The sequence below is a fragment of the Oncorhynchus kisutch genome, unplaced genomic scaffold, assembly GCF_002021735.2.
Source record: "Oncorhynchus kisutch isolate 150728-3 unplaced genomic scaffold, Okis_V2 Okis07a-Okis12b_hom, whole genome shotgun sequence".
NCBI classification, from domain to species: Eukaryota; Metazoa; Chordata; class Actinopteri; order Salmoniformes; family Salmonidae; genus Oncorhynchus; species Oncorhynchus kisutch.
The window spans coordinates 13,515,503-13,541,246 of NW_022261984.1; the positions used below are offsets into that span (position 1 = coordinate 13,515,503).

Below are 25,744 nucleotides of genomic sequence, written 5' to 3' on the forward strand. Positions count from 1 at the left end.
GTTGGAACGTTATTGAATATTTAGGATGACAACATCCTAAAGATTGATTCTATAGTTAGTTTGACAAGTTTATTCGACCTGTAATATATTTTTTATTTTAGATTTTAGTTTTCGTCCGACGTTCGCCTGGACCTGCACGAGCGTTTGGATGTGTGTACTAAACGCGCTAACAAAAGTAGCTACTTGGACATAAATAATGGACATTATCGAACAAAACAACAATTTATTGTGGAACTAGGATTCCTGGGAGTGCATTCTGATGAAGATCATCAAAGGTAAGGGAATAATTATCATGTCGTTTCGTATTTCTGTTGACTCCAACATGGCAGAGAAATTTTTTTTCTGGGTATTTTTTGGAGTTGGCGGTGATCTAACATAATCATATGTTGTGTTTTAGCTATAAAACATTTTTTTAAATCGGACATGATGGGTAGATTAACAAGATGTTTATCTTTCATTTTGTCATGTATTGTCATATTATGTCTTGTTCCTGTTCTTTCTCTTCACTCCGTTTCCCTCTGCTGGTCGTATTAGGTTACCTTCTCTTCCTCTCCTTCCCCCAGCTGTTCCTCATCTTCTCTAACTACCTCGTTCACTCTTTTCCCACCTGTTCCCTTTTTCCCTCTGATTAGGTCTCTATTTCTCTCTCTGTTCCTGCTTCTTTCTTTGTCAGATTCTCGTTTGAGTTTCTCATGCCAGAACCAAACTATCATCTTGTTTGCTTCACCCTTGTCCCATCCTGTCGGAATCTGCCTGTTCTTCTGATGCTACGTGTGATCAGGTACCTCTGTCCGCTACGACCCGCGCCTACCCAGAGAGACCAGCAGTCTGTCGCCGCAACCCAGCTATTCTCCTCTGCTGCTAAGAAGGGGACTCTTTTGTAAATATCAGAAGGACTTTCTGTTTCATTTGTCGCCCTCTCTGAGGGTTGTCTATTTTGCCATTTTCTACATCTGAAGAGGATCTATGTCTTTCCTGTGTTTTTACATTAAAGGACTCTGTTTTTGTTAAACCGCTTTTGGGTCCTCACTCAAGTGCACAACACATTTGCTCTATTGGACTTGTTAAAGATACAAATTGGCTGAAAGGAACTTTCAAACATACCAGTTTCATCTGAGACATGTTGACAGCTGCGACAAAAAATAAATGGGAGGAGATTTTAAATTTACCAATTCCATGGCACATGGTTTATGAACGGGTACAAAAAAATACTCAATTTAAATGATTATATTAAATTATTGCCGCTAACAGAATGCTATATATATGGGGCAACAATACAACAATCTCAGCTCTGTAGATATTGTTGCAAAGAGACAGAATAAATAGATAATTTATTCTGGTATTGCCCTGATGTAGCAAGTTTCTGGTCATAGGTTCAGGAATGGTTAGAAAATCACATGCACTTAAAATGAACCTTACAAATAGCAGTGTTGGGCGATCTGGAAAACCATAGTCAGTCAATAAATAATATAATAATATAATAATACTATATAATATATACTATATAATAATATATAATATAATATATACTATATAATATATACTATATAATAATATATAATATAATAATATATACTATGTTATTATATAGTATATATTATTATATTATATATTATATAATAATACTATATAATATATACTATATACTATATAATATATAATATAATAATATATAATATAATAATATATAATAATACTATAATATATACTATATAATAATACTATATAATATATACTATATAATATATAATATATAAATATATAATATAATAATATATAATATAATATAATAATATATAATATATACTATATAATATATACTATATAATAATATTCGCAGGAAAGGTTTTCATCTTCAGCTCACAATATGTGGATACTATACGATTAGAAAGATTCAAACATTGAGTAAAACATCACAGCACAATAAAAAATATATGTGGCACATGTAAATGTGTGTGTATACATGTATACGTATGTATGTGTAGTAAAAAAAGCTGTGGAAAAAACTAAGAGATGTGTCCTCTGAAGAGGTTGCTGCTTTTTTTGACAAAGATTTACAGCCCAGTCAGATCAGGGGTGTATTCATTAGTCACCCACAGTAGCACAATGTTTTGAAAACAAAATAGTTGTTGCAAATAGTTGGATTTTTTTACAATTTTGGACAAATTCAGCTAGGTCCCAACCCTGTTTTGGGGGGGAAAGCATTCAGGGTAATCCTAAACATTGAATAGGCGTGTTGATCTAGGAGCAGGTCTCCCCAGTCCAAATTATTCAAATTATTATTCTTATATTCAATGTTTTTACACAACACTGTGTCTCCATAACATTTGTACAGTTATTTTTGTATTTTGTACCCCAACACTGTTACCAGCCATTCTACCATTAGGTTGGTACCCCAACACTGTAACTATCTATTCTACCATTAGGTTGGTACCCCAACACTGTAACTATCTATTCTACCATTAGGTTGGTACCCTAACATTGATCTGAAGCTGTGAACAAAGACAGGCGTCCAGCTCCCCAAGAAGGTTGATCATCCTGGAACACGACTCATTTCCTTTTCTCAACACCATGTCGATGATGTCACGTGCCTTCTCTGCCCTCTCAGCGATCACCTTCACTGACTCCATTTCCTCCTGGTTGATGACTGTGTGTTGCAGGAGTCTTTCCAGAAGACCATCCAGGACAGGTCTTGACACTCGTTTCACAAACTCCGTCCGTACAGAACGCAGCTGCTGCTCTGCAGAACCAGTCAGACTGATCTCAGCCGGACGCCCTGCCCCCAACACAGCACCTGAGAGAGTCAGGTTACAAAATAACTACATTTGTTCATTCACATTTCAGTCATTTAGAAACAGACTTCATTCAAAGTGACCTACAATAAAAGCCTAAATTATATTATTGAATCTTTGCATTGAGAACCTATTCTCGAACAATAACGACCTGCATCAATGAACACATCACACCACTACTGTTTCAATCATATTCGGTTCCACAGACATAGACAAAGAGGCTGGGGCATTAAGAACCAGGCTAATCTACATCAGGTCCTGGAGGAGATGTCATTGGGGCATTCAGAACCAGGCTAATCTACATCAGGTCCTGAAGGAGATGTCATTGGGGCATTCAGAACCAGGCTAATCTACATCAGGTCCTGGAGGAGATGTCATTGGGGCATTCAGAACCAGGTTAATCTACATCAGGTCCTGGAGGAGATGTCATTGGGGTATTCAGAACCAGGCTAATCTACATCAAGTCCTGGAGGAGATGCCATTGGGGTATTCAGAACCAAGCTAATCTACATCAAGTCCTGGAGGAGATGTCATTGGGGCATTCAGAACCAGGCTAATCTACATCAGCTCCTGGAGGAGATGTCATTGGGTCATTCAGAACCAGGCTAATCTACATCAGGTCCTGGAGGAGATGTCATTGGGGTATTCAGAACCAGGCTAATCTACATCAAGTCCTGGAGGAGATGCCATTGGGGTATTCAGAACCAAGCTAATCTACATCAAGTCCTGGAGGAGATGTCATTGGGGTATTCAGAACCAGGCTAATCTACATCAAGTCCTGGAGGAGATGCCATTGGGGTATTCAGAACCAGGCTAATCTACATCAAGTCCTGGAGGAGATGTCATTGGGTCCTTCAGAACCAGGTTAATCTACATCAAGTCCTGGAGGAGATGTCATTGGGACATTCAGAACCAGGCTAATCTACATCAAGTCCTGGAGGAGATGTCATTGGGGCATTCAGAACCAGGCTAATCTACACCAAGTCCTGGAGGAGATGTCATTGGGGCATTCAGAACCAGGCTAATATACATCAAGTCCTGGGGAGATGTCATTGGGTCATTCAGAACCAGGTTAATCTACATCAAGTCCTGGAGGAGATGTCATTGGGGCATTCAGAACCAGGTTAATCTACATCAAGTCCTGGAGGAGATGTCATTGGGACATTCAGAACCAGGTTAATCTACATCAAGTCCTGGAGGAGATGTCATTGTTCTTGAAGACAGTCTTTTATAATCAGGACTAGTCCAGGTCCTACAGTAAACCATGTTGACTGACCCTCAAGTCATTGGTTTGTATCTCTCATGTTTACTTACTAGTTGAATGGGTGTCAGTGATGTATTGATCTGAAAGAAACAGAAATAGGTTATATCACTCTAAATAGCATCGGTCAGAAAATAACAGTTATGATTGACATATTCTCCTACCTGCTTGTAGCATATCTCTCCACGCTGTCTTCTCATCATCCCCGATCATCCCCTTGACATACTGTTCATGTCCAGTATTACTTACCTTTTGATACCACTGATTTCCATACTGTCCTCTCATCATCCCCGATTAACTCCATCTCAATGTCTACCCCTGTGTTTCCCATTATCATCTTACAACAGCTTGGTGTGGTGTCTGCAGGTAACAGCTGAATCTTCTGTAGGAGGCCATATGGTGCAACGATTGAGACAACAGAGGGAAATAGAATGATATTCCAGTTATTCACATTGTCATGACTCTCCTGGCTGAGGATCCAAGGCCTCAGATCAGCTTGGCAAATGGCTGACAGATAGCCAGACCTCTTTAACACCCGGTCATAAATTAGTCAGGAGGGAAATCTCCCGCTCTTCAGGAATACCTTTGTCCTCCAGGAAACTTTTCCCGCCAAAACTATAAAAACGTCCAAAAAAAGTGACTATTGGAACAATATTTAAATGATAGAAATGTGAGGAATGGTCGGTGGGGGATCTAAAGAATAATCATGTCATATTGTTTATTATTTTGTGACGTCAATAAAAACTTCATTATCTTTCACACTGTCAGGTTTACATCCTTTACGTTGTGTAGGAAATATGAAGAACAATGAAACTATTGTTGTTAAGATAGGAATATATTAGTTTAGTTTTCTAAGGAGATCATAGTTTTTCGTGTCCGTTGCACATAAAACTAAGCGACGCCCCCAAATGAGGTCAGAAGAGTGTGTCATTGTGATGGAACCGCCCCTTTCTGGCCAGAGAGCTTAAAAGGACTGACTAAGAATTAACATATGGGACCAGCAGACGGACAGCGTGAGCTGAACGTTCCCCAAAATGGTTGGAAACTCTGAAAAAATCAACACGAGGTGAGAAGATAAACCTCCACTACGAGTCCAGAAACATTCAGTCTGCAGCTGTAACATGTGGTCCTAGAACTTTGACTAAAAGACACGAGGTGGGAAGGAAGAAATCCCATCTCAGACAATCACTCAGTCTGCTCTATTTGAACCCTCCACTACTAGAGAAGTTCTACAACTAAGAAGGACATTATGACCTCTGGTGGACAAGCTGAGCCTTACACCGAAGCGTGAACTACAACGACCCCGCCCCTATAGAGTTGATTGGTTAAAACAGAGAGATGACAAACAAAGACATCTACACCTAAATATATACATTGCATTACATTGCTTGCGGTGCTACGTACTCTGATTACTGTGAGCGTAGTTTCCAAATGTATCCAAGTGTTGACTCTCTTTTGTCTCTCCCTCCCTCTATCTTTCTCCATCCCCTTTCCTTTCCATTGTGTAAAAAGCCGTCATATCGTTTCAGTCCACTAGGGACTTTCATCTCATGTAAGTGTGTATGTGTATTCTGTGTTATTATTTAGTTAGTTAGTAAAATAAATTAAATAAATTGGTGAATGATCAGAAAGGGTTCTTGCAGATTCAAGAGGTCTGCGACGTTCAGAATGAGACTGATATGAGGTAATGATTGATAAGTGACTTATCGAGAGACATATATCTTCTCGAGTTTAATTCAGGAGATGGTAACTCGTTAAACATCTTCCGTGGTGCCCCAATTTCCTAATGAGTTAATTGCTACATGATTCATCTTCTTTTTTAAATTTTTTATCGGGTAACAAATAAACATAGTTGATTCAATAAATAACAGTCATCACATTAATGATGATGTCACGCCATGACATATACAAAATGACAGATTCATGTCCTCAGCCTGCTAAAACTGTACCTCTGGATTGATGGAGGTGGAGAGGGGATTCTTGAGTGCAAACCAATTGTTCAGCTTTAAGGACCCGTTTGGACTTGACAGGAGAAATTCAGAATATCCTTGGGACACCTGATTTTTCTCCCGGTCCTGAACAGCCTACAAAATGAGCAATGTAGAAGTCAGTCAGAACAATGTAGTCTTGTAATTCACACAACATGCAGCTCACTGAGATAAATGTTGGTCATAGTCTCTATTGTATTACACATTTTAATGTTAGTGCCTCACCTCTTTCTGACTGGAGTTTCTGAGGAGCAGGTACAGCCTTGAAATTACTGTTGACCTTTTTACTGCCAAATAGAGGATCACGTCACAGTGGACATCTACGTTCCAACAGGCGATTTTGTTCAGTACAACAGAGACCGATGAGGACTTGGGATGGAGAATCTTAGCATGGAATCTGGTGACCTCATGCACTTCCTCTAAAGACACTCCATGTTCCTCTACATGAAGAATCTTCATCTCATTCCTCAGGGAAGGGTTGGTCCCTGAACAACACAATACAAAGGAGACAGAAAGACAATTATTGTATTATTCATCCAACTAAAACACAAAGAATATGCAGTACCAGATCACAGTAAACTCAAACTCCCAGAATAGTTCATTCATTCAGGAAGTGAAACTCAGTTACATGGAAATGTCTTTCTGAACACTATTTCTACATGGTTTTACCTAAACAGACAAAGTGTGGCAGATGAACTTCCTCCAGTTCACCTAACTCCATAGTGATGTCCAGCAATGGACCACCTTGTGTGTACCGCATGTCTTTCAGAAGTTGACTGTAGGGTTCCCAGTTCCTGAGGTGATACTTCAGAATGACATCTCTCTCACACAGCCAGCGGAGCCCAGACACTGTGCACTCATAACTCCCTTTGGGTGTCCTGTGTCTGAGGGCAACAACAAGATGTGGTAGAGAGGGTCAATGGTCAAATGGAGAGGTTGGATTAGAAGACTATTCCCAAAGGTAATGGGGAAATACACTAGCAAGTGGAATGAAATGTTAAAAGTAGTTATTTTACCTGAACATTGTCACTCCCTGGACAGTGGAAGTCAAGGGTTCAATCTGAAGTCTGTGTGTGGAGTCCTGAACAAGGACAAGCATGTCAGTAATACATATGGGGCCTGTTTCCTGGACACAGATTGAGTCTAGTGCTGGACTAAAAAGCATGCTCAATGGAAGTTTCAATAGAAAGTTCTTTAAGGTCCAAGACTAGACTTAATCTGTGTCTGGGAAACTGGCCCATTAACCAAAGTAACTAATATAATGTATTTATTCAACGATACATGGAATGCTGGTGATTTATCAATCAACCTCTAGGGGGCGTTATTTTGACATCCAGATGAAAAGCTTGCCCAAAGTAAACTGCCTGTTACTGAGGCCCAGAAGCTAGGATATGCATATAATTTATAGATTTGGATAGAAAACAGAACTGATATGGCGAAATCCCGAGGACAAACCAAAAGGTATTTTGATTTATTAAATCCTCCCAGATTGCAGTTCCTAGGGCTTCCCCTAGATGGCAACAGTCTGACTTCATTTCCCAGATTGCAGTTCCTAGGGCTTCCACTAGATATCAACAGTCTTCAGAAAGAGTTTCAGGCAAATGAGGGAGAAGTTGTAGTTTTTCTAGGTGTTTTTAGTGTTTCCAAGTGGAAGAAAAAATATCAGCTAAAGTTTTTATAAAGAAGGACATTATAGAACAAAAGGACCTTTGAGTGCCAACAGAAGAAGATCATCAAAGGCATTTTTTATACCTCTATTTCTGACTTTCGTGTCGCACCTGCCTGGTTGAAATATGTTTTTCATGTGTTTGTATGCGGGGCGCTGTCCTCAGATAATCGCATGGTTTGCTTTCGCCGTAAAGCCTTTTTGAAATCTGACACAGCGGCTGGATTAACAAGAAGTTAAGCTTTATTTTGATGTGTTACACTTGTGATGTTATGAAAGTTAAATATTTATAATTCTGTAGTTTGAATTTCGCGCTCTGAAATTTCACCTGGCTGTTGGCCTACCTGCCCATAAAAAGTTTTAAACAGTCTAATGACAAAATATGAAAACAGCTAAAAATCCTGCATGGTCAGTACACACCTGGCTTTGAGACTGTGTTTATATTACTAAAGCAGAACACAGGACTGTCTCTATCCCAGTATGAATGGTTGGTCAGTACACACATGACTTTGAGACTGTGTTTATATTACTAAAGCAGAACACAGGACTGTCTATATCCCAGCATGAATTTTTGGTCAGTACACACCTGGCTTTGAGACTGTACCTGACTCCTGCAGGTATGTAAAAGTAAGAATTGACATTATGACTCACCTCAACATGGTCACAAGTCTTACAGCTCTGAGGAATCCCTGAAGCCAAAAGTAGTTGTTATTTAAAATGGACAATCTCATGTAATAATGAATTAATAATTATTAAATAGACTTGTAATAAAAATGAATATAAGTGAGCAACAGTCTCAGAATGTACACTCATTAATTAAATCAAATTGTATCTGCACCGAATACAACAGGTGTAGACCTTACTGTGAAATGCTTTACTTACAAGCCCTTAAACAACAGTGCAGTTTAAGGAAAGAGTTAAGAAAATATTTACAAAATATACTAAAGTAAAAATGAAGTAACATCACAATAACAAGGCCCGGTACAGGTTAGTCAAGGTCACTTGTGCATGTAGGGGTAAAGTGACTATGCATAGACAATGGATAGAGAGTAGCAGCAGTGTAAAAATAAACAGGGGAGGGGGGGGCAATGTAAATAGTCTGGGTGGCCTTTTGATGAATTGTTCAGCAGTCTTATAGCTTGGGGGTAGAAGCTGTTAAGGAGCCTCTTGGACCTAGACTTTGCGCTCCGGTACTGCTTGCCGTGCGGTAGAAGAGAGACGAGTCTATGACTTGGGTGACTTGAGTCTGAACATTTTTGGGGCCTTCCTCTGACACCGCCTTGTATAGAGGTCCTGGATGGCAGGAAACTTGGCCCCAGTGATGTACTGGGCCGTACGCACAACCCTATGTAGCGCCCTATGGTCAGACACCGAGCAGTTGCCATATCAGGCGGTGATGCAACCGATCAGGATGCTCGATGGTGCAGCTGTAAAACCTTTTGAGGATCTGAAGACCCACGCCAAATCGTTTCAGTCTCCTGAGGGGGAAAAGGTGTTGTCGTGCCCTCTTCACAACTGTCTTGGTGTGTTTGGACCATGATAGTTTGTTGGTGATGTGGACACCAAGGAACTTGAAGCTCTCAACCTGCTCCACTTCAGCCCTGTCGATGAGAATGGAGGCGTGCTCGGTCCTCTTTTTCCTGTAGTCCACAATCATCTCCTTTGTCTTGATCATGTTGAGGGAGAGGTTGTTGGCCTGACACCACACTGACAGGTCTTTGACCTCATCCTTTATAGGCTGTCTCATCGTTGTCTCAGATCAGGCCTACCACTGTTGTATCGTCAGCAAACTTAATGATGGTGTTGGAGTTGTGCTTGGCCACGCAGTCGTGGGTGAACAGGGAGTACAGGAGGGGAATAAGCACGCACCCCTTAGGGGAACCAGTGTTGAGGATCAGCGGGTTGGATGTATTGTTGTCTACCCTCACCACCTGCGGGAGGCCGTCAGGAAGTCCAGCATCCAGTTGCGGAGGGAGGCGTTTAGTCCCAGGGTCCGTAACCTAGTGATGAGCTTTGAGGGCACTATGGTATTGAACGGTGAGCTGTAGTCAATGAATAGCATTCTCACATAGGTTTTCCTTTTGTCCAGGTGGGAAAAGGCTGTGTGGAGTGCAATAGAGATTGCATCATCTGTGGATCTGCTGGGGCGGTATGCAGACTGGAGTGGGTCTAGGGTTTCTGGGATAATGGTGTTGATGTGAGCCATGACCAGCCTTTCAAAGCACTTCATGGATACCGACGTGAATGCTAAGGGGCAGTAGTCATTTAGGCAGGTTACCTTCACCTTCTTGGGCACAAGGACAATGGTGGTCTGCTTGAAACATGTGGGTATTACAGACTCGGTCAGGGAGAGGTTGAAAATGTCAGTGCAGACATTTGCCAGCTGGTAGACTGAGTAGACGCTCTGGTAATTTGTCTGGCACTGCGGCCTTGTGAATGTTGACCTGTTTAAAGGTCTTGCTCACGTCGGCTACGGAGAGCGTGATCACACAGTCATCCGGAACAGCTGGTGCTCTCATGCATGCTTCAGTGTTGCTTGCCTCGAAGCGAGCATAAAAAGGCATGTAGCTCGTCTGGTAGGCTTGCGTCACTGGGCAGCTCGCAGCTGGGTTTCCCTTTGTAGTCCGTAAGAGTTTGCAAGCCCTGTCACATATGACGAACATCAGAGCCGGTGTAGTAGGATTCAATCTTAGTCCTGTATTGAGGCTTTGCCTGTTTGATGGTTAGTCTGAGGCCATAGCGGGATTTCTTATAAGCTTCCCGGGTTAGTGTCCTGCCCCTTGAAAAGCGGCAGCTCTAGCCTTTAGCTCGGTGCGGATGTTGCCTGTAATCCATGGCTTCTGGTTGGGGTATGTACGTACAGTCACTGTGGGGATGACGTCCTCAATGCACTTATTGATAAAGCCCGTGACTGAGGTGGTGTACTACTCAACGCCATTGGATGAAACACGGAACATATTAGCATACAATAATCTGACATTAGTGTCACATTAATTCATGTTTGTGGAAGCAGGAAACAACATCGTTCTGGTCCATGTTTTGTAGATGTTGGGGGCCTGATTTCTGGTAGATCCTAGGATGAGAGCTTAAAGGTAGAGTCAGCTAAATGATGATATACGAGCAGCACCACAGATATTGCGATGAGCAAGATGCCCGACTTCTCTCTCACACAGTATCTACCCATGTGCAAGGATTCTCTTCACTCTCTTACAGAATGTTTGTCACGGGACCAAAACAGCAGAGAAGTTTAGCCTTGCTCTCCAACACTCTTAGTTGTTGTAGAAATTGACCCACTCTGCTGTTTACTTTGTGCATCTACGTCATATCGCTGACTCTACCTTTAAGTTTGTTTTCACCAAATAGATCATGATTGTGTTCCTTGCCTGGGACACAAGTATAATGAACGCTTTAAAACTATTTTGAGTTAAAAATAATTATCATTTAACACTCACATTTCTCAGGTCCAGGCTTGATACAACTCTCTCCACCATGGTCTCTGGTGTCCTCAGGTCCAGGCTTGATACAACTCTCTCCACCATGGTCTCTGGTGTTTGTAAAGCAAAAAGATAGACTGTGAATAAACTAAATACGACTTATAAAAGGCTTTATATAGTATACATAGTCATAAGAACTATAAAGAGTGTAGAAAGGGGGACAGAACAGCTCCCTATGTAGGGTGCATTGCCTAAATGTGACATAACCCACTATGTCACCTTCCATAAAGTGATGATGGTGACATTACAGGTGACATTTAATTGTGCACACCCCTATGGCACTCCCAATCACCGCCGGTTGTGATAAAGCCTGGGATCTAACCTGGGTCTGTAGTGACACAGCTGTTTAAGGTACTGCATGTCAGTGCTAGATGTGTCACTAAAATATCTTCAATATGCGCCTCGGAATTGGATAAGAACACGCGCAGTTGCGTCCCCGATATGTCGGTCTTCACTTGTAGCCTGTGAGAAAGACCCGATCACATGACTGAGGATCATGTGAGTGAGAGGTAGTTCTGCACGCAGCCGGGAGAATTGAATTATAATTATAATACTCACCCAAGGGCACAACGGCCACCGGCCGACAAAAATGCATGGAATTTTTTTTTTAGGGCGCATTACCCGGGAAAATTGAGAAATTATCAAGTGCTTGTCAATTTGTGAATGAGAGATAGGACTTCCTGTTAACCGCTCAACACAGAATAGGACTTCCTGTTAACCCCTCAACACAGAATAGGACTTCCTGTTAACCGCTCAACACAGAATAGGACTTCATGTTAACCGCTCAACACAGAATAGGACTTCCTGTTAACCGCTCAACACAGAATAAGACTTCCTGTTAATCGCTCAACACAGAATAAGACTTCCTGTTAATCACTCAACACAGAATAGGACTTCCTGTTAACCGCTCAACACAGAATAGGACTTCCTGTTAACCGCTCAACACAGAATAGGACTTCCTGTTAACCGCTCAACACAGAATAGGACTTCCTGTTAACCGCTCAACACAGAATAGGACTTCCTGTTAACCGCTCAACACAGAATAGGACTTCCTGTTAACCGCTCAACACAGAATAGGACTTCCTGTTAACCGCTCAACACAGAATAGGACTTCCTGTTAACCGCTCAACACAGAATAGGACTTCCTGTTAACCGCTCAACACAGAATAGGACTTCCTGTTAACCGCTCAACACAGAATAGGACTTCCTGTTAACCGCTCAACACAGAATAGGACTTCCTGTTAACCGCTCAACACAGAATAGGACTTCCTGTTAACCGCTCAACACAGAATAGGACTTCCTGTTAACCGCTCAACACAGAATAGGACTTCCTGTTAACCGCTCAACACAGAATAGGACTTCCTGTTAACCGCTCAACACAGAATAGGACTTCCTGTTAACCGCTCAACACAGAATAGGACTTCCTGTTAACCGCTCAACACAGAATAGGACTTCCTGTTAACCGCTCAACACAGAATAGGACTTCCTGTTAACCGCTCAACACAGAATAAGACTTCCTGTTAATCGCTCAACACAGAATAGGACTTCTTGTTAACCGCTCAACACAGAATAGGACTTCCTGTTAACCGCTCAACACAGAATAGGACTTCCTGTTAACCGCTCAACACAGAATAGGACTTCCTGTTAACCGCTCAACACAGAATAGGACTTCCTGTTAACCGCTCAACACAGAATAGGACTTCCTGTTTCTTTGTTGATTTATTGTGATGGTGTAGGTAGACTATATTACATGGATTTATTGTGATGGTGTAGACTATATTACATGGATTTATTGTGATGGTGTAGACTATATTACATGGATTTATAGTGATGGTGTAGGTAGACTATATTACATGGATTTATTGTGATGGTGTAGGTAGACTATATTACATGGATTTATTGTGATGGTGTAGACTATATTACATGGATTTATTGTGATGGTGTAGACTATATTACATGGATTTATTGTGATGGTGTAGACTATATTACATGGATTTATTGTGATGGTGTAGACTATATTACATGGATTTAATGTGATGGTGTAGGTAGACTATATTACATGGATTTATTGTGATGGTGTAGGTAGACTATATTACATGGATTTATTGTGATGGTGTAGACTATATTACATGGATTTATTGTGATGGTGTAGACTATATTACATGGATTTATTGTGATGGTGTAGGTAGACTATATTACATGGATTTATTGTGATGGTGTAGACTATATTACATGGATTTGTTGTGAAGGTGTAGGTAGACTATATTAAATGGATTTATTGTGATGGTGTAGACTATATTACATGGATTTATTGTGATGGTGTAGGTAGACTATATTACATGGATTTATTGTGATGGTGTAGACTATATTACATGGATTTATTGTGATGGTGTAGGTAGACTATATTACATGGATTTATTGTGATGGTGTAGACTATATTACATGGATTTATTGTGATGGTGTAGGTAGACTATATTACATGGATTTATTGTGAAGGTGTAGACTATATCACATGGATTTATTGTGATGGTGTAGACTATATTACATGGATTTATTGAACTCTTACTTTGTAGAACTGGTGTCTTGAGGCAAAATATTTTTAGAGGCTTTGGCCCTCTCTTCTCTCTCAGAATACCTCCTCTTAGAGGCAGTGCCTCTCTCCTCGCTCTCCCCAGACAGACTCATTTTAGAGGCAGTGGTCCCTCTCTCTCTCCCCAGATGTGACTCGTTTTAGAGGCAGTGGTCCCTCTCCCTCTCTCTCTCTCCCCAGAGAAACTTGTTTTCGAAGTAAGTCACAGCTCACTCAGCTACAATATGAAAGAAGAGATTAACAGTCAATATTTCTGAACATTGTTGGAAGTACCATTAACAATGACATGACTTCAACCGTCCATGGTCACAGAGGTCACACAACGTCGTCACCTGCTAAATTAAATTACCTTCATAACAGCATTTGTCAGTTAAAATGTAACAATCAGGGGTTGGAACTGAAATTATTTTTCAATTGTTTAGTTCTGAACAGAACCATCATTGTTTTCATTCTGTTCCACTGTTTAGACCCAGCAGAATGTAGTTCTGAACAGAACCATATTGTTTTGGTTCAGTTCCACTGTTTAGACCAGCAGAATGTAGTTCTGAACAGAACCATATTGTTTTGGTTCAGTTCCACTGTTTAGACCAGCAGAATGTAGTTCTGAACAGAACCATCATTGTTTTCATTCTGTTCCACTGTTTAGACCAGCAGAATGTAGTTCTGAACAGAACCATCATTGTTTTCATTCTGTTCCACTGTTTAGGCCCAGCAGAATGTAGTTCTGAACAGAACCATATTGTTTTGGTTCAGTTCCACTGTTTAGACCCAGCAGAATGTAGTTCTGAACCGAACCATATTGTTTTGGTTCAGTTCCACTGTTTAGACCAGCAGAATGTAGTTCTGAACCGATTCAAACCAACAAAAATTAATTGTATATATCGTTCCTTTTTTTAAACCTCTGAAAATCTATTTTTATTTTATTTATCTCTACATTAAATAACTTCACCAATCAGTGCTGACAGAGCAGCTTGCTAAGGAGCGGGCAAGATATTTAAATGCATTTGCATTTGGAGGAGGAGGCGGGGGCTTGAAACGCTGGCCATCTTGTTATGTCATACTATTTATAAAAAAAGCAATATATTCATATGGTTTTTGAACACTATTTATTTGCAAACACAACTGGTTATGAACGCATCATAATGCCCGATGTCCATCAGATGTATATGAGGCTTTATTTTGCGGGAGTTTATGTAACAGTATAACTTTAGACCGTCCCCTCGCCATTACCCAACGTAGCTAAAGACGAATGGTGCGTTTGCTGACAATCATTTATTTATTTATTTTACAAAGCAAGTCAAGAAGAAATTCTTATTTTCAATGAACTACCTTGTTCAGAGGGCAGAACGACAGATGTGTACCTTGTCAGCTCGGGGGTTTGAACTTGCAACCTTCCGGTTTACCAACGCACTAACCACTAGGCTATCCTGCCGCCACAATCATTGAACACATCAGCTCACGTTAAATCGGGTGCACCTGAAGTGAGCAGAACGGGACCACCGCCTTTCTGATCTGTGTAACCAGAACGCTCCCAATCTTAAACTTTTAATACGTCATTTAGCCCGATATTATATTTTAATATTTAACTATCGGTAGTTCCTTTTCCTTTTGTTGCATGGCACTTTCACTTGCTCGACTTCATTAGGAATCAGCATAAGCCTAAAACGGGGTGGGTATAATTTGTGGAACTTTCCAACAGGAATCTGTTCCAAACAACGCATACAGAGTCGTATTGCGGCCGAATAAGATACCGGGTAGGGAGGGAGTGGGCTATTTCATTAAGTGTTTAACTCCACCTCGTTTATTCCGAAAAATGTCTGTCCTCACTCTGGTAGTCTATGGACAAACATTAAGAATAAACTACGTGGTGAGTTGATGCCTGTTCGGCAGCAAGGTTAATTGATCGTGCTACATTGTAAGCGTTATTTGTTGGCAACGAAGTTTTTTGGAACATATTCCTGTTGGAACGTTCCACAAATTATACCCACCCTCTAAAACGACCATTATTGAAAGTTAAAATCAGTAAATGTAATAACTTAACAATTCTTCGGGTGTTTTACCACCTAAATCACCTCTCTTGAATAGTCTTAACTTATCTAAAAAAAAAGTTTTCTATATTAAATTGTAAAAGAACGCTACAAACCTTAGAAACATTTTTATTCGACTGATCCGTGTCCATTTCTTCCTCTACTTCCGTATAAATGTACTTCCTGTTTCTCAACACAGTGGGCGGGTTCAACAGGTATAGGTTTATAGTATACGTTTATGTTTATGTAAAGGCTTAATACACGTAACGCAAGTATTCTGCCCATAAATTCATATTCTATCTGGTAAGAATGTATTATTTTTTTTTTCATGATATCATTTAGTGATGTTTTGCAGTGCTACCAGAAGAGGGCAGTGTGATAACAACAATGTTTGGCAGAAAAGACAATAGACGGTCATATCTGTGTTGTTATGGTCAATCAATCAATCAATTAGACTGGGTCAGGGGGAGGTTGATACATGTAGGTATTACAGACTGGGTCAGGGGGAGGTTGATACATGTAGGTATTACAGACTGGGTCAGGGGGAGGTTGAGACATGTGGGTATTACAGACTGGGTCAGGTTGAGACATGTAGGTATTACAGACTGGGTCAGGTTGAGACATGTAGGTATTACAGACTGGGACAGGTTGAGACATGTAGATATTACAGACTGGGTCAGATTGAGACATGTAGGTATTACAGACTGGGTCAGGGGGAGGTTGAGACATGTAGGTATTACAGACTGGGTCAGGTTGAGACATGTAGGTATTACAGACTGGGTCAGGGGGAGTTTGATACATGTAGGTATTACAGACTGGGTCAGGGGGAGATTGAGACATGTAGGTATTACAGACTGGGACAGGTTGAGACATGTAGGTATTACAGACTGGGTCAGGGGGAGGTTGATACATGTAGGTATTACAGACTGGGACAGGTTGAGACATGTAGGTATTACAGACTGGGACAGGTTGAGACATGTAGGTATTACAGACTGGGTCAGGGGGAGGTTGATACATGTCAGTGAAGACACTGGTCTGCACATGCCCTAAGTACACGTCCTGGTAATCCATCTGGCCCAGTGGCTTTGCAAATGTTGTAAACCTGTTTAAAATGGTCTTACACCAGCCGGAACAGCTGGTGCTCTTATGAATGGTTCAATGTTGCTAGCCTCGACGCGAGCATAGAAGGCATTTAGCTCATTTGGAAGGCTGTCATCAGTGTTGAACAGGAACACCAAGGCTGTCATTAGTGTTGAACAGGAACACCAAGGCTGTCATTAGTGTTGAACAGGGACACCAAGGCTGTCATTAGTGTTGAACAGGAACACCAAGGCTGTCATTAGTGTTGAACAGGAACACCAAGGCTGTCATTAGTGTTGAACAGGAACACCAAGGCTGTCATTAGTGTTGAACAGGAACACCAAGGCTGTCATTAGTGTTGAACAGGAACACCAAGGCTGTCATTAGTGTTGAACAGGAACACCAAGGCTGTCATTAGTGTTGAACAGGAACACCAAGGCTGTCATTAGTGTTGAACAGGAACACCAAGGCTGTCATTAGTGTTGAACAGGAACACCAAGGCTGTCATTAGTGTTGAACAGGAACACCAAGGCTGTCATTAGTGTTGAACAGGAACACCAAGGCTGTCATTAGTGTTGAACAGGAACACCAAGGCTGTCATTAGTGTTGAACAGGAACACCAAGGCTGTCATTAGTGTGGAACAGGAACACCAAGGCTGTCATTAGTGTGGAACAGGAACACCAAGGCTGTCATTAGTGTGGAACAGGAACACCAAGGCTGTCATTAGTGTGGAACAGGAACACCAAGGCTGTCATTACTGTGGAACAGGAACACCAAGGCTGTCATTAGTGTTGAACAGGAACACCAAGGCTGTCATTAGTGTTGAACAGGAGCACCAAGGCTGTCATTAGTGTTGAACAGGAACACCAAGGCTGTCATTAGTGTTGAACAGGAACACCAAGGCTGTCATTAGTGTTGAACAGGAACACCAAGGCTGTCATTAGTGTTGAACAGGAACACCAAGGCTGTCATTAGTGTTGAACAGGAACACCAAGGCTGTCATTAGTGTTGAACAGGAACACCAAGGCTGTCATTAGTGTTGAACAGGAACACCAAGGCTGTCATTAGTGTTGAACAGGAACACCAAGGCTGTCATTAGTGTTGAACAGGAACACCAAGGCTGTCATTAGTGTTGAACAGGAACACCAAGGCTGTCATTAGTGTGGAACAGGAACACCAAGGCTGTCATTAGTGTGGAACAGGAACACCAAGGCTGTCATTAGTGTTGAACAGGAACACCAAGGCTGTCATTAGTGTTGAACAGGAACACCAAGGCTGTCATTAGTGTTGAACAGGAGCACCAAGGCTGTCATTAGTGTTGAACAGGAGCACCAAGGCTGTCATTAGTGTTGAACAGGAACACCAAGGCTGTCATTAGTGTTGAACAGGAACACCAAGGCTGTCATTAGTGTTGAACAGGAACACCAAGGCTGTCATTAGTGTTGAACAGGAACACCAAGGCTGTCATTAGTGTTGAACAGGAACACCAAGGCTGTCATTAGTGTTGAACAGGAACACCAAGGCTGTCATTAGTGTTGAACAGGAACACCAAGGCTGTCATTAGTGTTGAACAGGAACACCAAGGCTGTCATTAGTGTTGAACAGGAACACCAAGGCTGTCATTAGTGTGGAACAGGAACACCAAGGCTGTCATTAGTGTGGAACAGGAACACCAAGGCTGTCATTAGTGTGGAACAGGAACACCAAGGCTGTCATTAGTGTTGAACAGGAACACCAAGGCTGTCATTAGTGTTGAACAGGAACACCAAGGCTGTCATTAGTGTGGAACAGGAACACCAAGGCTGTCATTAGTGTTGAACAGGAGCACCAAGGCTGTCATTAGTGTTGAACAGGAACACCAAGGCTGTCATTAGTGTTGAACAGGAACACCAAGGCTGTCATTAGTGTTGAACAGGAACACCAAGGCTGTCATTAGTGTTGAACAGGAACACCAAGGCTGTCATTAGTGTTGAACAGGAACACCAAGGCTGTCATTAGTGTTGAACAGGAGCACCAAGGCTGTCATTAGTGTTGAACAGGAACACCAAGGCTGTCATTAGTGTTGAACAGGAACACCAAGGCTGTCATTAGTGTTGAACAGGAACACCAAGGCTGTCATTAGTGTGGAACAGGAACACCAAGGCTGTCATTAGTGTGGAACAGGAACACCAAGGCTGTCATTAGTGTTGAACAGGAACACCAAGGCTGTCATTAGTGTTGAACAGGAACACCAAGGCTGTCATTAGTGTTGAACAGGAGCACCAAGGCTGTCATTAGTGTTGAACAGGAGCACCAAGGCTGTCATTAGTGTTGAACAGGAACACCAAGGCTGTCATTAGTGTTGAACAGGAACACCAAGGCTGTCATTAGTGTTGAACAGGAACACCAAGGCTGTCATTAGTGTTGAACAGGAACACCAAGGCTGTCATTAGTGTTGAACAGGAACACCAAGGCTGTCATTAGTGTTGAACAGGAACACCAAGGCTGTCATTAGTGTTGAACAGGAGCACCAAGGCTGTCATTAGTGTTGAACAGGAACACCAAGGCTGTCATTAGTGTTGAACAGGAACACCAAGGCTGTCATTAGTGTTGAACAGGAACACCAAGGCTGTCATTAGTGTTGAACAGGAACACCAAGGCTGTCAATAGTGTGGAACAGGAACACCAAGGCTGTCATTAGTGTTGAACAGGAACACCAAGGCTGTCATTAGTGTTGAACAGGAACACCAAGGCTGTCATTAGTGTTGAACAGGAGCACCAAGGCTGTCATTAGTGTTGAACAGGAGCACCAAGGCTGTCATTAGTGTTGAACAGGAACACCAAGGCTGTCATTAGTGTTGAACAGGAACACCAAGGCTGTCATTAGTGTTGAACAGGAGCACCAAGGCTGTCATTAGTGTTGAACAGGAGCACCAAGGCTGTCATTAGTGTTGAACAGGAACACCAAGGCTGTCATTAGTGTTGAACAGGAACACCAAGGCTGTCATTAGTGTTGAACAGGAACACCAAGGCTGTCATTAGTGTTGAACAGGAACACCAAGGCTGTCATTAGTGTTGAACAGGAACACCAAGGCTGTCATTAGTGTTGAACAGGAGCACCAAGGCTGTCATTAGTGTTGAACAGGAACACCAAGGCTGTCATTAGTGTTGAACAGGAACACCAAGGCTGTCATTAGTGTTGAACAGGAACACCAAGGCTGTCATTAGTGTTGAACAGGAACACCAAGGCTGTCAATAGTGTGGAACAGGAACACCAAGGCTGTCATTAGTGTGGAACAGGAACACCAAGGCTGTCATTAGTGTTGAACAGGAACACCAAGGCTGTCATTAGTGTTGAACAGGAGCACCAAGGCTGTCATTAGTGTTGAACAGGAACACCAAGGCTGTCATTAGTGTTGAACAGGAACACCAAGGCTGTCATTAGTGTTGAACAGGAACACCAAGGCTGTCATTAGTGTTGAACAGGAACACCAAGGCTGTCATTAGTGTTGAACAGGAGCACCAAGGCTGTCATTAGTGTTGAACAGGAGCACCAAGGCTGTCATTAGTGTTGAACAGGAACACCAAGGCTGTCATTAGTTTTGAACAGGAACACCAAGGCTGTCATTAGTGTTGAACAGGAACACCAAGGCTGTCATTCGTGTTGAACAGGAACACCAAGGCTGTCATTAGTGTTGAACAGGAACACCAAGGCTGTCATTAGTGTTGAACAGGAACACCAGGTATGTTCTCTGTTTAGTGAGTCCTCCAGATCAGAGGCAGTAGGGATGACCAGGGATGTTCTCTGTTTAGTGAGTCCTCCAGATCAGAGGCAGTAGGGATGACCAGGGATGTTTTCTGTTTAGTGAGTCCTCCAGATCAGAGGCACTAGGGATGACCAGGGATGTTCTCTGTTTAGTGAGTCCTCCAGATCAGAGACAGTAGGGATGTTCTCTGTTTAGTGAGTCCACCAGACCAGAGGCACTAGGGATGACCAGGGATGTTCTCTGTTTAGTGAGTCCTCCAGATCAGAGACAGTAGGGATGTTCTCTGTTTAGTGAGTCCACCAGACCAGAGGCAGTAGGGATGACCAGGGATGTTCTCTGTTTAGTGAGTCCTCCAGATCAGAGGCAGTAGGAATGACCAGGGATGTTCTCTGTTTAGTGAGTCCTCCAGATCAGAGGCAGTAGGGATGACCAGGGATGTTCTCTGTTTAGTGAGTCCTCCAGATCAGAGACAGTAGGGATGTTCTCTGTTTAGTGAGTCCACCAGATCAGAGGCAGTAGGGATGACCAGGGATGTTCTCTGTTTAGTGAGTCCTCCAGATCAGAGGCAGTAGGGATGACCAGGGATGTTCTCTGTTTAGTGAGTCCTCCAGATCAGAGGCAGTAGGGATGACCAGGGATGTTCTCTGTTTAGTGAGTCCTCCAGATCAGAGGGATGACCAGGGATGTTCTCTGTTTAGTGAGTCCTCCAGATTAGAGGTAGTAGGGATGACCAGGAATGTTCTCTGTTTAGTGAGTCCACCAGATCAGAGACAGTAGGGATGACCAGGGATGTTCTCTGTTTCGTGAGTCCTCCAGATCAGAGGCAGTAGGGATGACCAGGGATGTTCTCTGTTTAGTGAGTCCTCCAGACCAGAGGCAGTGGAGATGACCAGGGATGTTCTCCGTTTAGTTAGTCCTCCAGATCAGAGGCAGTAGGGATGACCAGGGATGTTCTCTGTTTAGTGAGTCCTCCAGATCAGAGGCAGTAGGGATGACCAGGGATGTTCTCTGTTTAGTGAGTCCTCCAGACCAGAGGCAGTAGAGATGACCAGGGATGTTCTCTGTTTAGTTGGTCCTCCAGATCAGAGGCAGTAGGGATGACCAGGGATCTTCTCTGTTTAGTGAGTCCTCCAGATCAGAGACAGTAGGGATGACCAGGGATGCTCTCTGTTTAGTGAGTCCACCAGATCAGAGGCAGTAGGGATGACCAGGGATGTTCTTTGTTTAGTGAGTCCTCCAGATCAGAGGCAGTAGGGATGACCAGGGATGTTCTCTGTTTAGTGAGTCGGCCAGATCAGAGGCAGTAGGGAGGACCAGGGATGTTCTCTTGATAAGTGTGTGAATTAGACCATTTTCCTGTCCTGTTGTAATGCGACGAGTCCTTTTTGGATGTCAGGAAAAATCGTCCAGATCAGAAGCAGTAGGGAGGACCAGGGATGTTCTCTTGATAAGTGTGTGAATTAGACCATTTTCCTGTCCTGTTGTAATGCGACGAGTCCTTTTTGGATGTCAGGAAAAATGTATGGAGTAAAAAAGTACATTATTTTCTTTAGTAATGTCGTGAAGTAAAAGTTGTAAAAAATATAGTTAAAGTAAAGATACCCCCAAAAAACGACTTTAGTACTTTTAAGGATTTTTACACCACTGAGCATAACCTACGGACAACAAACACAATTGCGTTTATCGATGACAATTTGAACAGAGACACCGTGACGAGATCCATCACCTCATGTTTCACACTGATAAAACCCCATGTCACAAGGATCTGGACAGAATTCCCGGAAGCTGAAAACGTCCCAGTTCTTCCATGGCCCGCGTACTCACCAGACATGTCACCCATCGAGCATGTTTGGAATGCTCTGGATCGACGTGTACCACAGTTCTGTTCCATTTCACACAGATTAGGGGTCTAATGAATTTATTTAAATTGACTGATTTCCTCATATGAACTGTGTATGAACGGTGAGGCTGGTTGCCTAGTGGTTAGTGTGTGTTGGGTAACCGAAAGGTTGCTGGGTCGAATCCCGAGCGGACAAGTACCCTGAACAAGGCAGTTAAACCCACTGTTCCCCGTTAGGCCGTCATTGTAAATAAGAATTTGTCTTTAACTGACTAGTTAAATAAAGGTTCAATTGAACTTTTTCAAGTTTTAAAATCTTTGTAAGTTTATACTACATGTAACCGGTATGAAATGGCTAGCTAGTTAGCGGGTGGTGCACGCTAAACAGCGTTTCAAAATCGCTCCGAGACCTTGAAGTTGTTGCTCCGCCGGCGGGTAACGGGTGGGTAACGGGTGCTTCGAACGGTGGCTGTTGTCGATGTGTGCAGAGGCTAAGGTTGACGCGAGGAGGAGAGAGGACCGGAAACTAAAACTAGTTACAGGTTTCAGAGCGAGTGACGTCACTCGTAAAAAAAAAAATACCTTTATTTAACTGCCCATTTGATGTATTTGAATACTGTTTGATGTAACACTGAAATAGTGGATTTAATCTAATTAACATATTGTTCTTTTAGTATCCCCAAAAAGTTGTTCATCATATTTTTTACGTGAAATTATTATTCGTTTTAAATAATTTTGTATGTTTTTTAATTTGACCTTTATTTAACTAGGCAAGTCAGTTAAGAACAAATTCTTATTTTCAATGACGACCTAGGAACCACTGTTAACTGCCTGTTCAGGGGCAGAACAACAGATTTGTACCTTGTCAGCTCGGGTGTTTTGAACTCGCAACCTTCCGGTTACTAGTCCAACGCTCTAACCACTAGGCTACGCTGCCACCCCAAGATTAGCGCCCCGCCCCGCTAACTAGCTAGCCATTTGATACCCGTTACACGCAGGCTTCACATTCATCAGATTCATTCAAGTAAGTAAAAATCTACATTCTATTTAGCAAAACCATGATTAAAAATAAATAATTATATTCTTGATTTGATTGAGTGATGTTTTGCAGTGCTACCAGCAGAGGGCTCTAGACGGTCATATCTGTATCTGTGGTAATAACATGGTAGAATGTAACCAATAATGATTTGGCAAATATTTTTTTTTAAAGACTAATTATACATTTATAGCACGATGTACATTCATGAAAATATAAGTTTAAGGAAAGAGAAAAAGCATTTTAATACAAATGGTTTATTATTATACATTATTGATCCATCCCTGGGTAGGAGAGAGAAATCGGGGTGGGAGAGAGGGAGACCGGGGGGAGAGAGAGACCGGAAGGAGAGAGAGGGAGACAGGGGGGGAGAGAGAGGGAGAGGGAGACAGGGGGGGAGAGAGAGAGAGAGAGAGAGGGAGACAGGGGGAGAGAGAGAGAGAGAGAGAGGGAGACGAGAGAGGAGACAGGGAGAGAGAGAAGAGAGAGGGAGACAGGGGGAGAGAGAGAGAGAGAGGGAGACAGGGGGGGAGAGAGAGAGGGAGACAGGGGGGGGAGAGAGAGAGGGAGACAGGGGGGGAGAGAGAGAGGGAGACAGGGGGGGAGAGAGAGAGAGGGAGACAGGGGGGGAGAGAGAGAGAGGGAGACAGGGGGGGAGAGAGAGGAGAGGGAGACAGGGGGGAGAGAGAGAGGAGAGAGAGGGAGACAGGGGGGAGAGAGAGAGGAGAGGGAGAGAGAGAGAGAGAGAGAGGAGACAGGGGGGAGAGAGAGAGAAGAGAGAGAGGAGAAGAGAGAGGGAGACAGGGGGGAGAGAGAGAGAGAGAGGGAGACAGGGGGGGGAGAGAGGGGGGGAGAGAGAGAGGGAGACAGGGGGGGAGAGAGAGAGGGAGACAGGGGGGGAGAGAGAGAGGGGAGACAGGGGGGAGAGAGAGAGAGAGGAGACAGGGGGGAGAGAGGGGAGAGGAGAGGAGAGACAGGGGGGGAGAGAGAGAGAGAGAGGGAGAGGGGGGGAGAGAGAGAGAGGGAGACAGGGGGGGAGAGAGAGAGAGAGGAGACAGGGGGGGAGAGAGAGAGAGAGGGAGACAGGGGGGGAGAGAGAGAGGGAGACAGGGGGGGAGAGAGAGAGAGAGGGAGACAGGGGGGGAGAGAGAGAGAGGGAGACGGGGAGAGAGAGAGAGGGAGAGACAGGGGGGAAGAGAGAGAGGGGAGACGGGGAGAGAGAGAGAGGGGAGACAGGGGGGAAGAGAGAGAGGGAGACAGGGGGGAAGAGAGAGAGAGGGAGACGGGGAGAGAGAGAGAGGAGAGACAGGGGGGAGAGACGGGGGGAGAGAGAGAGGGAGGACAGGGGGGGAGAGAGAGAGAGAGACGGGGGGAGAAAGGAGGGAGATGGGGAGAGAGAGAAACCGGTGATAACAGGGGAAGGTGAAAGGCATATATTCTAGGGAGGATTGGGGGAAGAGAAGGGAGGATTGGGTGGAAGGCATTCAGGCATCCTGTCAAATCAGTTGAGGAGAGGGTGGAAGGCTTTGGGGCGTCCTCAGGTGAATTGAGACAGAGGAGAGTTGGAGAGGAGACAACTGTCCTCAGACAGGTGAGAGAGAGGAGAGGAGACAGACGGGTGTGTGTTTATTTGTGAGTGTTGACCAGCTCCTCCAGTTTGGCCTGATTGGACCCTGAGAACTCCTCCACCTGGAACACAACAACCAATCAAATCAGTTATTCAACAAATCAACCAATCAACAACTAAATGAATCAACCACCTAACCAATCAATGAATCAAATCAGTTATTCAACAAATCAACAAATAAATGAATCAATCACCTAACCAATCAATGAATCAAATCAGTTATTCAACAAATCAAACAACCAACAAATAAATGAATCAACCAAAGAATCAACCAAAGAATCAACCAATGAATCAACCAATGAATCAACCAATTGTATGTATAAGTAGAGTCAGCGATGCACGAAGTAAACAAACAGTATGGGAATATGGGGTCCGTTTCCACAACAAACGTGGAAACTTCTCTGCGCCAGGAAACTTCTGCCGTTTCCTGTCCCATGCTGGTAGTCTTAAAGAGACAGTTCCCCGTAGCTCAACCTCATATCTACGAGTCTCAGTTTAAATAGAGCTTCTTACAGCAGTGTCACAAAGTGGTTTACGATTAGGAACTGTCTCTTTAAGACTACCAGCAGACTCCTCCTACCTTCTGGTTTAAATTA

The 25,744-nt window shown here is 43.0% G+C and overlaps 2 protein-coding genes across 3 annotated transcripts in view; both read right to left on the bottom strand.

The window, feature by feature from the left end:
- Positions 1-1,157: 1,157 nt before the first annotated feature.
- Positions 1,158-16,015, bottom strand: LOC116352812 (NACHT, LRR and PYD domains-containing protein 1b allele 2-like). 2 transcript variants are annotated; one of them, XM_031814753.1, is made up of 11 exons: positions 15,935-16,015; positions 13,768-14,008; positions 11,160-11,251; positions 8,359-8,396; positions 7,058-7,122; positions 6,711-6,925; positions 6,267-6,526; positions 6,003-6,137; positions 4,303-4,435; positions 4,107-4,136; positions 1,158-2,794 (listed from the first exon to the last, which is right to left on the bottom strand). In XM_031814753.1, exons 2-11 carry the CDS (start codon positions 13,884-13,886, stop codon positions 2,463-2,465), a joined length of 1,419 nt encoding a protein of 472 aa, XP_031670613.1. In that variant the 5' UTR covers positions 13,887-14,008; positions 15,935-16,015; the 3' UTR covers positions 1,158-2,462. The 2 variants fall into 2 exon arrangements, with proteins under 2 accessions (XP_031670613.1, XP_031670614.1); XM_031814754.1 differs by having other exon boundaries at positions 13,837-14,008; positions 15,935-16,010.
- Positions 16,016-24,844: 8,829 nt separating this feature from the next.
- LOC109896535 (thioredoxin-like) overlaps positions 24,845-25,744 on the bottom strand; it is an 11,238-nt gene continuing 10,338 nt past the window's right edge. Inside the window, exon 5 of the mRNA XM_031815026.1 lies at positions 24,845-25,210. Within this exon, the coding sequence (XP_031670886.1) occupies positions 25,148-25,210 (63 nt within the window). The 3' untranslated portion in view covers positions 24,845-25,147. The remainder of the gene's footprint in view (positions 25,211-25,744) is intronic.